We start from the raw sequence: 17,819 nt of genomic DNA on the forward strand, positions 1-17,819 counted from the left end.
AAAAGAAAGGGAAAGGCATAGCAATGGCAGGCTGGAGGGCTTAGACATTACTCACTTTTACAAATCCGATGTGTTATGTCCTGGAACAACACTTCTTTTTATCCCTCCCCTCATCACTTTACGTCTGTCTCTCACTCTATCATCCATCGTTGGCTGCTTGTGTAGGGGAATAGGTCAGCAAGAAGTGTATACTGATGAGGTGATGGTCAGCGGGAGTGGTCACTGTAATTGCATAGCTTCACAGTATTTGCAGTTAATGATGGAAACTATATCCAGCCCTGTTTCTATTTTATTTTTATTTTTTTTGCCTCGATCATTAAGTCATAATGAATGGAGAGCAATCCGTGGACTCATTTATGAATTTATTGTTTGTTTGTTTCTGGAGAATTGGTGCACTTTGTGCTCTCTGCAGCCATTCCCACCTCTGCTAATTGATTCTCAATTAAATATAATAGGCTGTAACACAGATCAGGGACAAAACTCAAGAAACACAAAAATGTTTATATTATTGTTATAATAGTGCTACTTTTGACTAGTATAAATGTATCACTGAATGTATAGAGTAACCATGTTCACAGTGTGTTATAGCATCATTACCAAAGATTTCAGAAGATGGGAATGTGAAAAGTTTTTTCTTTTTTTATTAAAACATATATATGCATCATAAAAACAATACAACCACAACAATGGAGCGTACCTTTGGGAGGGCTCATAAAGACAATGCAAATGAGACAATAATTAGCTAGCTAGCACACCTCGCAGACCCTCTGCCTCACTTTCCATTGCGGGAAGACGGCTCCTCACAGCGCTGCCACTGGCTACCAGCCTGCTGGTGTGTTTACGCAGCTCAATTCTGTCCATCTCTGGAGCTGCCGCCCGTTTTACCCTTGACCATGTAGTTTCTTAGTGGCAGGTAGTGAGTAAGAGGGGTCGCAAGGTGCACTAGTTTGCTAATTCTTGTCTAATTTGAGGGCTGATAAAGAAGTAAATAATCAAATTTAGTGACCCATATATCTACTTTCTAAGCTACTGTAGCTCTCATTGGGACCCTAAGTAATGAAATAAAAATGTGCAAGGTTTTGCAGGTGTTTCGCAAAGTGCATCTTTCTGTTTGATACAACCTTCATTTTTCTTTTTCCTGCATCTCCCTTCTGGAGCGCCGTACCTATGTGACCTATGTAGGTCAAGTTCTTCTGTTTTAGAAAATATATTGAATGTATGTGATATTTGTTTATGCTAACTCTGACTTTTGAAGACTTATTTAAGCTTCAGCTGAACTTCAGAATGCATTAACCACAAACACTGGATTTTGTCCCTCATCTGTCCCTTGGAAGGCATAACTCAACAGTATATGGACAAGAGATTGCAGCGACAAATAACTCTTACAATGTAGATATGGCCATGTGAGTGTAAAAGAAAACATAAACCTATTCTTAAAACCTGTAGAGTTGAACTTTCAGGTCACCCAAATGGGAGTTGAGTGACCTCAATGCAATGTGGTATATAAATGCAATTATAATAAAACTAAAATGATGCTCCTCACTTTCTCTTTCACAAATAAAACATGACAAATGTAGCGTGTAGCAGTTTTAAGAAATAATAATGAATTAATATCAAAATATGTTAATGATATTAATAACTCAATTATGAATAATGAACCCCATGAATTAGTATAAGAAGAATTATGATAAGAAATCATTAATATAAGTAAGGGGATTTACCTTTTAGATTACATTTTGGACGCCACCCAATTTTGAAAAAAAGGGAAAACTTCTAAATTTGATATTTATCAATTAAATGTTAAACTTTGGGATATGTAAACTCAGATGTTCACTCTTCGAGATTTGATAAACTCCAAACTTGCACAATTAATATATAAAGACACACTATAGTGAGTCGTAAGACCAGTTTTATATGACTACAGAACAAGATTTGAACAAATGCAAACAAAACAGTTCAAAGATTCAATTTGTGAATTGTTTACCAATAAAGTGAGTTTGTTACTCTAAGGTAGATTAAAAATATATATATAAAATGCAAAGACTAATTATAGGTGTACGTATCAATTCAGGTACATGTTATTTTGCATCAAGACTCAGTTTCCTTAAGTCGTTATTCACAATTTGATGTGTCTCTGTGTCCCTCAGGGATGTAGATGCTTGTAAAACTGCAGATTTTGAGTCATAAAACCTTGTAGGGTCAGTCTTAACGAATGGCTTAGTTCATAAATTGGTTTCATTGTCAAGATTGACCCCAAGTCTTATCTTGAGTTGGTCCAGCCACATGGTAAATTCAGAGTCCAAGCACTCAGTAACCCTCGAGGTCTTGAGAGCAGTTCCTGGCAGAAGTTAATTAGTTAAGATTTTGTCATTGTTGTATTTATTACATTCAAGTTGTATCATCTTCCGAGGATGTTTGCTACACAAACTACAAATATTACACAGTACCTCATTGTCATTGGAACCCACTGCTTTTGGATTTCTGATATTTCCCTGTGTTCATATAGTAAAGCACTGCAAAATGAGCTGCAAAGTTATCCTAGAGTGTAACAGCAGCTTTGACTCAGCAGGAGAGGGTCAAACTTGATTAATCTGCCCTCCAACATGCGGCTTCTCTGAATTATCATACTACCAGAATCATATGCACGCAGTAAGGGGTATTTAGTAATTTCAGGGAAAGGTTGACAGCTCTCAAGGCACTGCAGCTAATTCACTAGGCCAGAATATCAGCCCCCTGCCTACACAGGGGGTTAGCTGACAGTATGGCTCAACCTTCAGAGCTGGTACTCGTGATATTATGGTTTAACAACTGATCTGTCCAAATTTAGCTGCTCGTCACATTTTATTCAGTCTTTCATTGCCGACAACCTGTAAAAAACGGGTGTTATTTATGGCATTATTCTATTTAAAAATAAAAAAATGTTGTAGTTTGATATTGTTTTGCTGATGGTCTTCTGGTGTGGGTCTCAATGCAAATGAGCTGGTAAGTGTATATGCGTGTCGCCAATTCTTTGGTCATGATGTTCAAATTTTAGTTCTGCCCTGTGCAATGATTTGTATGAGATGAGGTACTGAGGTTTTAATGCAGAACCAGTAACACTTAAAAAGTAATAGTTCAACATTTTGGGAGTATATGCGTATGCTGTCTTTGCAGAGATTAATCCCAGTGAGCATTTTTCCGTTGCAAAGACATTTAATAAACGATGGCCACCAGTGAAAAGACATTTTAAAATGGGTTCAAAAGTGAACGTTTTTTTATCGATATAATTACATAGTATAATACTGAATATTGTTTGTGTGCCAAACAACAACTTCCTCCCCATTCAAAATGTATGTAGCCCCACTCACTTTCCGTAGTGTATTGTAGATGTGAAATGGCCTAAAAACTAAATCTTATAATGTTGGGCTACGACAGCCATAAATACAGTTAGCCCACAGTAACTTGCACACGTTTATGTTCACTGTTGGTCCATGCTGCAGTAGCTACAAGTTAACATGCTAACGCTACAAGCTAGCAGCCTAACCCGCATTGTGAGCAGCATAAAACGATACTAATTATGCTAATTTCGGTTTACATTATTGAAATCCAGTAGTTCAAGTACTTAAAAAGTATGTATTTAGCGGAAAGCCTCACGTTTATTTGGTCAACTCGTTCACTTCGCTCTGCAAGTCCAGTACCGAGTCTCCAGACCGGTGCTACTTTCAAAGTTGTAGAAGCAGTCTGAGCCAAAGTACCTGCTCATGCGTGTTCCAGCAGTAAATACACACTCTTATTTTACATTAATGTATGTACACTGTTCCCATTACGATGTCCTGGAACCATCTTGTTGGCAGCACAGTCTATATAGTTCCCTATTTCTGACGTTTTATTTGAAACATTAGCATTCAAATTGCGTCTTCGTGTAGACCACATTTCGCCGCTCAGTGCGACAACAGAAGTTGCAAGGACAACATTGGCCTATCATTATATTTGAATGTCAATATGATCTTGTTTATGACTCACACATCCAGAAGTTCAACATTAGTATTCACTTGGAGTCAACTTTCTGGCAACTTGACGAATAATCCAATATTCACTCTTCTGTTTTGCTCTTGACCATCTCCTGGTTGAAATATCTGGCTCTTTAAGTGATAAATGCTCCACTACATCCACCGGCAAGCTGCAAACTTCATCTGTCTGCTGTTTAGATGCATACAGTGAGTTTAAAAGTTGTTTTTTTGCTGAAAACAGCTCTTTGACTGATGAGAGCGGTGAGAGGGAACCAAAACAGTCATGTTGGGGAATATAAAACAAAAACAATCAGTCACTGTTGATAGCTCCGCTCTATAGAGCTAATGGAAACTGCAAAGTCAAGTGTTAATTATCTGTGGATTTGTCATATGCATAACACCTTTCTATTACTGTGATCCGTTGTTAATATAAAATATTATTCATAGCAGCTTTAAATATTATTAATTGTAAAAGTGATTACATCACAGTTATTCCTTTAACAGCAAATACATGATTTTAGTTATGAACAGTTCTACTATATGTTCCTGTAATACAACATAGTACAATAATGCTGGAGGTTACAGACAGTGTAAGTTTCTATGTATAGCTTTACAAGACAGGCTGCTTAATTGTTGTATTGTACCTTCATGTAGTTGGAACACTGAGGGACAAGCAGTCATTGATACTCAGGAACTGGACTGTGTTTGTGGTACATCTCTGGGAGAAACACAAAGGGCTTCTTTCACTCACTGTGGCAAAGCCAAAGTACAGCATACCTGTGTCACAACAACCCACTCTTGCACAACCCTACTTCTCTTCTCTCATCTCTCTTCCTCTCTCATGTATCCTTCTTACACCTCTGTGACTCTTCCCTCAGGAGTTGGTAGAGATAGCGTATGTAGGTTATTGTAACCTATATAGGTAGCGCCATCCATTGGCATCGTAGTCAGTAGCTGTCAGGAAGCACGTTTCATCGCCTACAAATTTTCAATTCACCTCTTTGTTGTTCACTCATCATATAACCTTGCTTTCAGAGACCCAAAGCAGTATATGAGACAACAGTGTCACCTACGGGCGGAGTTGAGACCCACACTCTACCTCGTCAAGCACAGTCAAGCTCCTGGACAGGTGCAGGTGAAAAGGTATTTTTACATCATTCATGCCATGTTCTAGAACTCAATATAACTTGTGAGACGTGCACAGCCTCTGTTCTCCATGCATAGTGATTAATAGAGCCAGTCAGATGACAAGCAAATAGACATGGCGGAGTTCAAAAGAACAAGAAAGGAAGAGGAATGTGAATAATTCATTTTTTTGTTGCACTTCTCATACTGTAATTACACAGACATTGTTCTTTGACAGGGAAGGAACGTGAAATTACAATTTAGGCAGTGAAATTGTCATTTGTAGCAGTAATTGACACTAATAAAATGATTTTTCCGTTTTTTCCCCTTGGATCATATGCTAATCAAAATTTGAAGTATTAAAGAAGACACTAACGGGCGTGATAAGCAGCTAATGAAAGAGGGGAGGCAAGTGGGACAGTAATAGACATACTCCCGCTAATAAGTTCCTGTTCATTAGAGCATGCAAACTGTACCCTCCTCCTGTCTTGTCTGTTTCTTCTGACTGACAGCTATGACAGCCTTTCCTGTCAAAGGGGAAGTTTTGACTGCATCCTCAAATAAAGCATTTATATTTCACAGTACCACTAAGCAAGTTATAAGACTCTTTATAAATGGATCAGTAGTGTACGATTATTGGCGGGTGACATAAGCCTCTACTTGACTCTCTATTTAAAAATAGATGACACTGTCTATAAAGCCAACATTTTGATGACAGTTTCTTGTGTCTGGGAGGATGTCTTCCCTGCCTCTCACGATGTTGGTAGGCTGACTCACACAGTTGATATGACAGACTTTGATCTCTCCCACTCTCTTTCTCCCTTTTGCTATTCCCCCAGTGGACTTCTGCATATGTCGACCCATATCCACCCTGAACAAGCAGAACGTAGATCCATGAAATGAGATGCCAAATACTAGGCTCTCCTTGTGACATGGCAAAAAAAAGTGTGATAGAGAAAGAACAAAAAAAAGGAGAAGTTGAGAAGCAGGGCCAAACCAATGCTATAATGAGAAATGTGTGACTTCAGTTCACTGCTGATGGGCTTATTAATCTTACTGCAATAAAATCTGGTCAGGCATTCACAGTGGGAAGGCACCAAGCTCGGCTTAGGTCTCAAATTACACCCTGGAGGCAATTTACCCTTTAAAAAGAAGATGGGAAACTGCTGCAAAAAAAATCCAGAAAATAGTACCTGTGTTACAAATAGGCAGCAGATGGGCTGCGGGGAGGGCTTGAGGCAACTTATCCGTAACCGGTGCAGTTAGGACGGTGTCATAGAGTCGCAGGGAGATCAGGAGTGGTAGGGTTTGGACTGTTGCGATCTGGCGTGCATGGGGGGGATGAGGGGAACTCTCGGAGCTAATCATGCTAACACTGAATTCCCTCATTACCTCTGAGGCTGAGCTGTGGGCAGGAGTCCAAGTCACACACACACTCAGAGAGAGAGAGAGTGAGAGCCTCGAAAGTGAGCTCAGTGTGAACTATAGAGAGCAGAGAACTAAGCCAGAATGTTGATCGCAGGGATCTTTGGCCAGCTGTGGCTCAGTGGGTAGAGCGGCGTCCTTAAACAACAAGGTTTGCGATTCGATCCCTGTCTAACATCTGTGTGTCCGAGTGTCCTTTAGCGAGACTCTGAAACCCAAGATGCTCCCTGAGTGCTTCTCGGCTGCTCACTGCTCCTAAATACTTAGAATGGGTTAAATAAAGAGGTTAAATTTCATGTATGTACTGTATATGTTGATACGCTTTTTCTGTGAAATGAGGAAAGGCCAACAATGTCAGCCTCAAGAGGTGATTAAATATTAGAACTTGGAAGTGATTTTATATTATTACTCTCGATGGATCCATATTATATAAGAGCAAATTAAGTGAGTTTATTTGTTCAGCGTCACCTCTTGTTTCCCTCCACATGCAACTCCAGCTCTGAGAGAAACCTGACATACTTTCTCACAGTCGTCTCTCTGCTTCAGCCTATTATGCAGTTCAACCATGCTCAAAGTCACTTCAATTATCAACATGATACTGTTAGTGCCTCTGGTCCCAAGAGGTATTGTAGTGGTACAAGGTTACAGATCAGATTTAGATCTCAGATCAAAGATGTTACAATTTGCCCAAACCCTAATTGGCGTCAAGCAAAAATAGAACGTTTGAACTCTCTCTGATCATTGTCAGTGTAGGGCAACAGCAACTATGAAGGGTGTCAAAGTTCAGTAAAAAATGCTTTTTTTGACATATTTACTGCTGCGTGGATACTGTTTATTTAATCTACTCAGTTTTGATTTGAAAGACGTGCTCTGCATTTGACTGGTGCAAACTGGTAAAAAACAAACAGGACAAACATGTTTTGAGGAATTTGAAGGCAAAAACAGATAATCACCTTCACATTCACATTCTCTTTGTTTGTTATTACAGCCGTGCAGTGTGCAACGGCTGATTTGAATAGAAACATGATCTTATCTTTTGGACAGTTGAACAGTATTGGCATTGACTTAGCTCTATATATCATTTCCTTTACAGTGCTATGTGATGTCCTCAGACAGCACATTGTGTGCATGTCACAAGGGAAATGTACAAAACCTGACAGGAAATTTTGTTCAGCTTATATGAACACTGGCAAAGAATTTGTCACTTTTGATTCTCCACTTCTTTCATTGTTGTGGTATGCTCACTGGGATTTGTGGTACGCACACCAAAGGTAATTTTCATCTATCATTCTCCACTCAGACACCTGTGGATCACGGCATGTTTGTGGAAGCTATTTTAAGAGTTAATCAAAGGCTGGGTGATTGTGATGAGGTGAGGTCATCCATAGCTCTAAGTGAAACTAAAATAAACTTGTCCCAAAAAGTGCGCATTCCTCAAAAAGACGCAAAAATGTGACTTTAAAGTTCACTTACTGACTGATAACTGGAAGAGGCCACTGTGGTAGAAAACTAATTTAAGACATTTGTAAATGTGTAACCCTGATGAAGGCATTTATCCACTGCAGTCTTGTCAAGCACACACACATATTTTCCAACATGCAGTTGTAGCGACTTTCAAAACGGAAAAGAAAAAAATTCCCTCAGGGCCTCTTACCTAAATTGTCAGCACCTCGTTCATCATGATGAACTAAGTAAAACAAATGTTGTGCAACATACCAACACAGGGGAAATTGTCTCTGAAGGTTAAACACTATTTTAAGCAACTATATGAACAATGACTTTAAGGAATCAAACATTCCCTCTATGGGCGAGTGAGTGTCTGGATCCATGCCTGTGGAGGTGTATCCTCACGAGTGTGTGCTTTTCTGCTTGAGTGAGCGTGTGTTTGTGAGTTTGCGATAGGCAAGTGAGAGAGAACAGCGCCAGTAGGAAATATAAAAGTTATATGAGGCGTGTGTGTGTGTGTGGGTGTGCAATATGCAAATACCTGCCTGGTATGACTCTGGACAGGTAGCCAATTGGTGCGGGATAAGGAAGTTAGGAGGATAAAAAAACCATTGTGGGGCAGCACCTAGTGTGTCTGCATGCTTTCATCTGTTATTCAAAGATTTGGGAAGCAAAAGGACTCACCTTGTCTCACAGTAATCACTAGTCCTCTAGATTATTGGAATCTCCAGAAATAAGTATTGATCTCATTCAGCCGTATTGAGAGTGGATCTACGTCAGGCCTGATCCGACCCGACTCCATTCTATTTCTCTGGTAAGATACTATGCTATACTGGCACTGGGCAACCAGCAGTGCTTTTTATAATGACTGAACACAGTGTATCAAATTGAGGTTTGGTCGAAAAGGCTAAGTGTGTATTAATAGCATTTCATTGTGAAATGATTGAACATGTTTCAACATGCTTTTATTTAACCTATTCTATTCAGAGTGTTGGTGCAGGTGTGAAAATGCATTTGCATGTAAAAACAAATGTTTTTTTCTCAAATGCTTGAATATTATCTGGATTTTTATTTATTTTTCTATCCCAGTGGGTTCAAAACCTCCTATCTCACATGTGTTATCTTGTGTTGTTGCAAGATGATAACAGTTTGATTATTTCTAAAATTAGAAGGTAAATAATGGCAAATTTTGAAAATATGAATATTTGTTTAGCGCACAACAATTACTGAAACAAGTGTGGTGTAATGCCATGCAAAATAATGCATTAACTTTAATATATTCTCCTGTACATCAGATTGCATATGTAATGCAATGGCATCAAACTCAATATTAATTTAAGGTTACTTTCAAAAGGCACATTTACAGTTGATAGGTAAAATAAGAATAAAGCATAGCGTGGAGAGAACTTAAACTAGAAATGGACTTATCTAGTTATGTCCAATGCTATGGGAAGGCAACAATCACTGAAATGAAACCAACAGTCTGAAATGGTGATAAGCATTGCTTATCTCCTAATGTCAACCCCATGGCACATGCAGTGGAGTGATTTTTTTTACCATGGCTCAGCTAATGGGATATTGATCCATAACTGTGTCTATGTCTTTGTCTAGCGCTGCTTCATAACATACTTGCTGTCTGGTTCATAAGATACCTGCTTGGCAGTGTAGACAGGGTTAACACACAGCATTAGGTGTTTGAGCAGACTTGGCAGCTTGTCAACTGGGGAGCTGATCTACCTTTGCATGTTGGCATGTGTCACCTACCTCCTGGGGAAATCTTTTGCAGGGGTCTTAGCATTACGTTGTTATAAAAATGATTGCCAGATCTCTAAGTAGCTTGTCTGTATGTCACAATCCTGTTAGGCTGGCAGCACAGTATCTACTTTTAAAAAGTGTGACAGGGCTTGGTGTAGTTCTGTTTATCACATGCCATAAATATGTGACAAAGATCTTCCAGGGAAAAGGTGTGGGTCACTGTGTAAAGAATTTGTTCCGTTGTGTAGCTATCTGAAACGGGTGTTGACCTTTGACAGCTCGATGACTGTATATATATATATATAGCTCCATTACATTTAAACCAAAAACAATGTCACATTTCTCATCTTAGACAGAGAATTCACGTCCAGTTTAAAACACATAAAGTTGACTTCTCAAAGCCATAAAGCTTTGTTCAGATGTTGGCAAATGTTACCACCTGACACAATGCAGAATGTAGAATGCGGTGCAGTCATCTATTTTGGCAACAGTATTGAACGCTAAACTAATGAGTAACAGTCTGGAATTTCTTTTTTAATGTCCCGAACATTTAGAGTCAATAGTAACATTAAACTGATCATTGAAAGTGAACAGTGTCAGTCATGACTCAGCTATTGTGAATGTGCAACACTTCTCTTCCTCCCGCTGTTCAAAACAGTGGAGCTGTTGAAATTCTGAGTTTAGTTTTGGGATGCAAATTTTGTGGTTAAGACTGAAACATGCCTTTTCTAATGAATACAGCACTAACTGCTAAATGTGACGAGTGAAAGGGAGTAAAGCCCATACTAAACACTAAATCAACTGACAATGAAATAAGCAGCTGTAATATGTAAACTCAAAGGATATATAAGTTAAGGGTGACTACAGGACATGAACAGCGGTCTCCTGGGTGAAAGTCCTCATTTGTTTGACCCATTCATCAACCCCATTATCCTCCATGGACTTGTTTTTATACTACGTTACTTTACCTCCTCCTTTGATCCCGTCATAATTACTACAACCACTTGAAGTCCCCGCCTAACAATAAACGTAAATATGAGTTGTAATGAGCTTCTTGTACAAACGACCGATGGGGCCGTTTTGTGGCGATGGATAGTCTTGTATTTTTTATGAGCAGCTTACTCAACCCATACACTGTGCTGACATATATAATTCCTTTGTGTTGCAAATGTTTAGTTACCATGAATATTATATTAAGCATGGTGAGACGAATACATTAAATAAGTTCGTTGCAATCCTTAAGATTGCAAAAGTATTCTGTTTGCATTAGCAGAAACTTAATACAGCTCTGATCCAGTGGAGTAAACAATGAGGAAGATATCAATGAGATATGCTTGACTGATAAGACTGGAGTAAACATGCATGCATCGTTTCCTGTGAAGCCTTCCTGTTTACATATGAATCTGAATCCAGCGTGGGAATGTCGGACTCCGCCACTTGGTGTCATGAAAATCTTAAGGATTAAACAAACTGTGCATTATATTTTATACATTACCAGAATATTTTGTTAAATTTGAAATTAAATCAAAATATTACCATTAGAATATTTAAAGCATGTTATTTTGTGTCTCATTGGACGCCAGAAAGCAATAAGTTCATTGTTTCATTTTCGATTGATCCATAGAGTAAATTACTCCTCTGTGGCCTCAGCCTCTGGGCCATGGTACTTCAGAGTGTATCAGCTATGAGTGTAACTCCATCCACCACCCTGGACAGCCAGCTGACTGCTACCTGGAGCCCTACGAACTCCTACCCTGATGGTGAGGCTTGTGACCGCCACTAACACACTCTTCATGAAGCCTACTCTATGCCTTAACGGCATAATGTATGCACTCGTCACTGACGCAAATCAGTTAATTAAATTGTCTCAGTAAATTCCTAAAACGCCTCAAGAAAATATGCTTATTTGTTCTGCTGAAGGATTCTGATTGCTCTCTGCTCAACAATCCAGTTCTCTCACTGGTTATGAAACTGATATACAAATTGAAAATCATTCAACAATTAACAACTGATGTATTGCTCACCTGGTGAGCCCAGAGCTCTGAAACACAAGGCGTGATTTAGAGATTCCAGACCGAGAAGTAGCTCAACAGCTCTTTCAGTAAACTGCTTTGCAGATTAATTATTGACAAATACCACCAGTAGAGGAATTCATGTTTCCCTCATCAGATGCATATTTACATTAAAGCAAAGTTAATTCACTGATGTAGACAAATGCTTTTCGTGCATAACCGTTGATGTCTGTCTCCAGTTCCGATGGTGACGTCTGGTTACACAAATCGCATGTGGCCTCGTGACTCCCAGCCTCAGTTCTGGAGTAAGTTCCAGGTGTGGGAGTGGCTGCAGCAGGTCATGGACATGCACCAGATGGATGCCTCCTGTGTTCCCTTCCAAAACTTTGATATGGACGGCCATCAGCTCTGCGGCCTGAACTACCAGGACTTCATCCATGCTGCTGGCAGCGTGGGACCCATCCTCTTCCACAGCATCACAGAGCTAAAGTGGAGCGGTGCGTCTGAGAGTCTCATAGGGGGACTTATAGGGGAGGGGAGGGGGAAGAGGATGATTAGTTGCAATAAAAGAGAAGCCGGGTGATTCGAGTTGAGTCTTGCTGAGGAGGGATCACAGATCCAGTCAGGGTCGCACTGCGTGGTGCTGTAGAGGGAGCGAAAGACTGATTAAAGCGAGGGAGATGATGGATTTGTTGTTTGCTCTTGCTTGAGTAGGTCTCCTAACAAAGCACAGAGGGGGTGTGAAGCAGACACACAAGCTGGCTCATCCACTGTTTTTTAATTAGAGTTTGAGGCATATTGTAAAGAAACTGGAGTTCATAGGCCTGAGGCTTCACCTTTGGATTTTTAACTAAAACAATTATGTGTGAAGTGAAGCTAAAAGGAAATTGAAGCAATACAATGAATAAAGTGTAATAATATGTGGTAAGTGACAACACATCATAGTTTACCTAATGTCTTGAGTCAATGGCATTTCAAAACATTCGTGGCAGAAGACCAGGCACAACAGGTTTAACCTCCAGTTTACAGAGACATTTAAGGTGAACCAAACCAGAGCACAATGCTGCTATTGTTGCTGCAAGAAACCGGCTCAGTTCCTTGGAATAAGGTGCTATAATTGTATGCATCATTTGAAACTAATGAATATTAAGATTTGATGTACCTTCTTGTTGAAACATATTTTGATGCTCTCTCGTCTGTTTTTATTCTGAAGAACAGGTAATTTTTTTTAACCAATAATTTGCTTGTTTTACCGTCTGCTATTGAGAAAGCGATACATGTTTTTGCCCTGTTTGCGGTGAAAATACAGAACCATACTGTTTTGGGCTCTAAAAGTGAAAGTATCTGCATTTATCATAAAGCAACACAATAGTTTTTCTACTAAATCTGCTGAATACTTCAGACTACCTCACAGTGTAACTTGCATTATAGTGCCCTAAAGAGGTGGTCAAGACTTTAAGCGAAGATATGGTTCATAGCTCACCATGAATATAATCAATCTTCACATTCTACACAACACTGACAAATTGAATTCCCTGATTTGTGCTGATAATTCTCTTCCTTATTCCTTCCCATCACTGCAGGGCAGTACCATGTGGAATTAGGGCAACTGGAACTCAAACCAGAATGTAAGAGTCACTCAAGACAAAAACAAAAATGTAAACACGCGTGTCGACAGTTTTTCTGTTTATCTAAATCTAATCTAATCATTATGGCCTTCTTATCGTCTTTTCCTCATTACAGTAGACTTCTCCTGTTCATTTTCAGATGTCAGCTATCTACCTGGAGGTACTATAAATATATCAGTCAGCTGCCTTATTTCATCTCATGCTTCATTTGGAATGGATCATGTAACAGAATAATACAAATGTATTTTTCTCTTCTTAGATATCTACGATCCTTTGATTCCCCCCGCCGCCCCTGTTGCATCCCCCACCCCTTCCAGTCCGGGTGAGGAATCTACAAAATATACAACACAACATGGTTTGTAATGGAACCACACAATAAGTTTTACAAATGAAAAAAACTAATTTTCATTTTTCTCAGATATCAAAAGGTCTTTCAGTCGTCAGGTCAAAAGACACAGTAAGTCATATCAACACATCTTTACGTATTATCTTTTTTATATGCTATGATTTTTTGTTTTTTTACCATTCAACCTGCTTGCTTTCCCCACAGACCCAAGGGGGACCCACTTGTGGGAGTTCATCAGGGACATTCTGCTGAACCCAGAGCGAAACCCAGGGCTGATCAAGTGGGAGGATCGGACGGAGGGGGTTTTCCGCTTCCTTAAGTCAGATGCAGTGGCACAGTTATGGGGCAAGAAGAAGAACAACAGCAGCATGACCTACGAGAAACTAAGCCGGGCAATGAGGTACACCTGCAGCTATTACACATGTAATTATACAAATACAAAACCAGACGGTATGTTATGAATTGTTGGAGGAAAAAATGCTGCAGAAACTGATTTTAAATCTCCACTTTTCACTCTGAGGGAGAGAAACTTGTCTGCAGAAATTAAAGTTCCGACACTTTCAATACAATCAACATCCTACAAGCACACAGGGGGGTTTCTTTATACCGATAGCTTGAGAAATCTGTGATGGGGAAGAAATTTCACACTGCATTGTTCCTAATCCAATTTACTTAAGCAGTTTATAATGCACTTGCTAATTAAACAGTTATAACTAAGACATTTACTTTGAAACAACTTCCGACGCTTATAGGTGACGTCATTAAGAGTTACAAATCTAAAACCAGTGAACTCAACCTTTTAAAACACATCTTCCCATTGCTGATCACCTACAGTAGAATGGACTCATTTCTGATCTGCCTCGTGTTTTCACTTTTCTCCCAAATGAACTGAAATGAGCTTCTCCTCAGAAAACTCTCACAGGCTCCTGCAACAGTCACAGCTTTACATTTAAATGAGCTAATCTAATGAGCTTAATTTCATCGTAGTGCAAACCACTGGGAACTTCAAAATGTGCCCACAGGTATTGTCACTGTGACCACAAAGCTGATTTTCTATTTACCGTCGTGCAGAAGATTTTGCAACTTGATGGCATCACCAAAACAGATTGGTGCTCTCTGATAACAAAAGCAAAGGAATAACAACCACGTTTCCTTCCATTTGAGTTCATGTGATTCCATTTAGAGGAAATGTAGAACATATTTTGTCAAAAACGATATTCTATATATAACAGAGAAAATCTACTGACAAAATGACCTATAATCCATTTCATGACAAAAGAGTAAGCCAGCGCTTTCTGATAGCTCTGTCTGCACTTTCATTACATGTTTGATTGAGTAGACATAATATGGTTAAAGTAATCTGAGGAACACAACTTTAATCCAACATGCTTGCTTTAAAAATTTATGAAAATAGTCAATTCATTCTGATTACTCATAATGAATGGAGGAGAAAACAAATGATGTAAGTTGTTGTTGTGGAAGATATTATATATGATGATAAGAGTGAAATGATAAAGTTGGCAAAACTCTCTAGTTTTGTCCACAAATCCCATGAAAAGAAGAAAACCAGCAACGCGTTAGTCTTCCTCTCAATACCTTTTGACTTCATGTATGTGGGATCAACTCAGAATGTAGTTGTTGTTGGTTGTATTTCAGGAAAATGTCACCGAGCACAATTGTGTGGCTCATTGATGTGTTTGTTTTTGTTTATTAAACAACAATGGAGATCTATGGCACAGGTTAAATTAATTCATTTAATACTTAATTACATTACAAAGTATTACACTGCATTGTTGTGTAACGATTCCATTTTAGATGATCCGTGATGAATTCATTTTGAATTTGTCTGACAGTGTTCATCTGTCCTCTGTTACAGATATTACTACAAAAGAGAAATCCTAGAGCGAGTCGACGGACGCAGACTGGTTTACAAGTTTGGAAGGAATGCAAGAGGATGGAGGGAGTCAGACATGTGACAATTTCATTCATTTATGTGTCTTTGATGTTGTATGTTTCATTGTAGTTTTCACTGAGCGTGTTTTGAGAAAAATATATTTCAACTGTTTACACTATGTTGATACTTGTATGTTTGCCTTGACTTTTTTTTCCATCCCTTTCTTGTGACACTGCACTGAGATGTTCTTTACTGTGCCTTTTTAAAATACTTATTGCATCAGCATGACAGCAGGCACACCTCACACATGTGTGTTTACATAACGTAAAACATTGAGAATCCTGTTCGTCTTATTTTCAGATACTATGAAGTCCCAAAGCAGCACGTGTTCAAAGCATTCAAAACACATGTGGCAAACAGATCTCTCCTTCGGGAAGGACGCTTCACTGCTGAAAAACAACAACTTAAACAATAAAAAAACAACATTCCATAAGTGGAATGAAGTACAAGAATGCATAAACAAGTGATACATATTTACATGAACGGAACAGAATGGTTGGTCACATTTGGTTTATTATATATTTTGCATCTATTGAGCTTTAAAGAAAGTGTGTAAATATTTGTTGACGATCGATAAAAATAAAGCTCCTCGTTGTTTTTATTCTATGAATGTAATTTTTTAAGGATTACATGTGTACATGTTGGGTGTTTACGCCAAGAACAGGAAAATTCCTGTGACTTTTAATTGCTATGGGTCAAAGAAATATTATGATCCAAATATCAATCAGCAGTTTGAGTTCAACGTACCGCCCAAAATCGCAGCTATTCTTGCCTGTGACTTTGATCAACATTCGTCGAGTATCCACATGGTGTGACTTGGATCCACGGCTGTTAGCCTTGTTCCCACCGAATCTGTTACAATCTTGCTGTGAAAAGCCAAGCACTCAGAGATAGTGCAGGTCAGTTCTGTTTCATCGTTACAGTGTGAAATGCAACACTGTTAATTGGTGGCTAGCGCGCGCCACAGCTTCCACGCTGGTTCCTGCAGATAGACAGATAAAATGACTGGACCTCGATGGCCAACAAGATAAAAGCGGTGGCAATGTAAGACTCCATTCTTTGGTCTGTGTTCACAAGCAAATTTGGTCTAATCTTCACTCTGATTTATCTGGCTTTTGTCACCCTTCTTTACATAGCGTTGCACTGATTGACACCATGTTCGGTTGTTATCTTTCCTAACAGCTTCAAAGCTTGCCCACTGCACCATCGCCGCATCCCCTTTCGGTTTTGTCGTTTTGCTCTCACACACATCGGTGTCACTAACCGACACTGTCATGAAGCGATCTGGAAGAAACTCAACCATATGTCACTGAGAAGTAATCTTCTAGTGTCAGGCCTGAATCAATTTCTGAATGACTGACATCAGGAAACCAGCTCTGATTAGAGGAGCTTGCTGTAATTTTGTTTTCTATTGACGAGTGGATGAAATAAGGAAAATTGCGGACGGGGGGATGATACAATCAGTGACTGCTCCTGATTGGATTGAGATAATGGCTATTGATTGCCATATTGTTATAAAACTGTACATGAAACATGCAAGCCATGCAATCCAAACTGAAGTGCATATTCATTATATTCCATTGTTTAGATTCTGTGTGGTTCCTCTGGAGTAGCACTTATCGTGACCCATATTATGCACTTTTAATTTGAAATGCACACAAAATTCAAAGTATAGCTGTGTTTCAATGATTCACTAAAATAAAAGTTATGGTTATGAGTTGCATACATTTCAAAACCTCAAATGATGACAGGAAATAAGAGATTGACAGCTATAGCAAAGTGAAGCTGTTGGGCAGCTAAAGGTAAAGCAGTACGAACAAGTATGTGTGTATCATTTACCCATTACCTCAAATGCTTCATTGTGTTTGTCTACCATACAACCAGGATTTAGTCCATTGTACATGGCACAAAGAGGTGAGCATCTAATCATCAGCGACAGACGTCTGAAAGGTTGCCTCAGTTTCACTTTTGAATAATGTGGATTCTGCCGTGAGCTGTGATATGGGGACATGTACGATGTGACTGGGTGAAGATGAGTATCCAGTTAGGCAAATTGTCTGGACTGCTCTAACCCCATTCAGCCCAAAGAGACAGGAGCTTGATTTTCCTAACAGACCGCTGCCCTGTGAATGCAAACCC

At 39.2% G+C, this 17,819-nt stretch overlaps 1 protein-coding gene across 3 annotated transcripts; it reads left to right on the top strand.

The window, feature by feature from the left end:
• The first annotated feature begins 8,654 nt into the window (after nucleotides 1-8,654).
• On the top strand, nucleotides 8,655-16,266 carry ehf (ets homologous factor). 3 transcript variants are annotated; one of them, XM_079162655.1, is made up of 9 exons: nucleotides 8,655-8,799; nucleotides 11,365-11,500; nucleotides 11,992-12,249; nucleotides 13,336-13,380; nucleotides 13,496-13,540; nucleotides 13,640-13,702; nucleotides 13,799-13,837; nucleotides 13,931-14,126; nucleotides 15,603-16,266. In XM_079162655.1, the coding sequence occupies exons 2-9, from the start codon at nucleotides 11,401-11,403 to the stop codon at nucleotides 15,700-15,702; spliced, it is 846 nt and encodes a 281-aa protein (XP_079018781.1). In that variant the 5' UTR covers nucleotides 8,655-8,799; nucleotides 11,365-11,400; the 3' UTR covers nucleotides 15,703-16,266. The 3 variants fall into 3 exon arrangements, with proteins under 3 accessions (XP_079018781.1, XP_079018782.1, XP_079018783.1); XM_079162656.1 differs by having other exon boundaries at nucleotides 13,499-13,540; XM_079162657.1 differs by having other exon boundaries at nucleotides 13,520-13,540.
• Nucleotides 16,267-17,819: the final 1,553 nt, after the last annotated feature.

The sequence above is a fragment of the Pholis gunnellus genome, assembly GCF_910591455.1.
Source record: "Pholis gunnellus genome assembly, chromosome: 7".
NCBI classification, from domain to species: domain Eukaryota; kingdom Metazoa; phylum Chordata; class Actinopteri; order Perciformes; family Pholidae; genus Pholis; species Pholis gunnellus.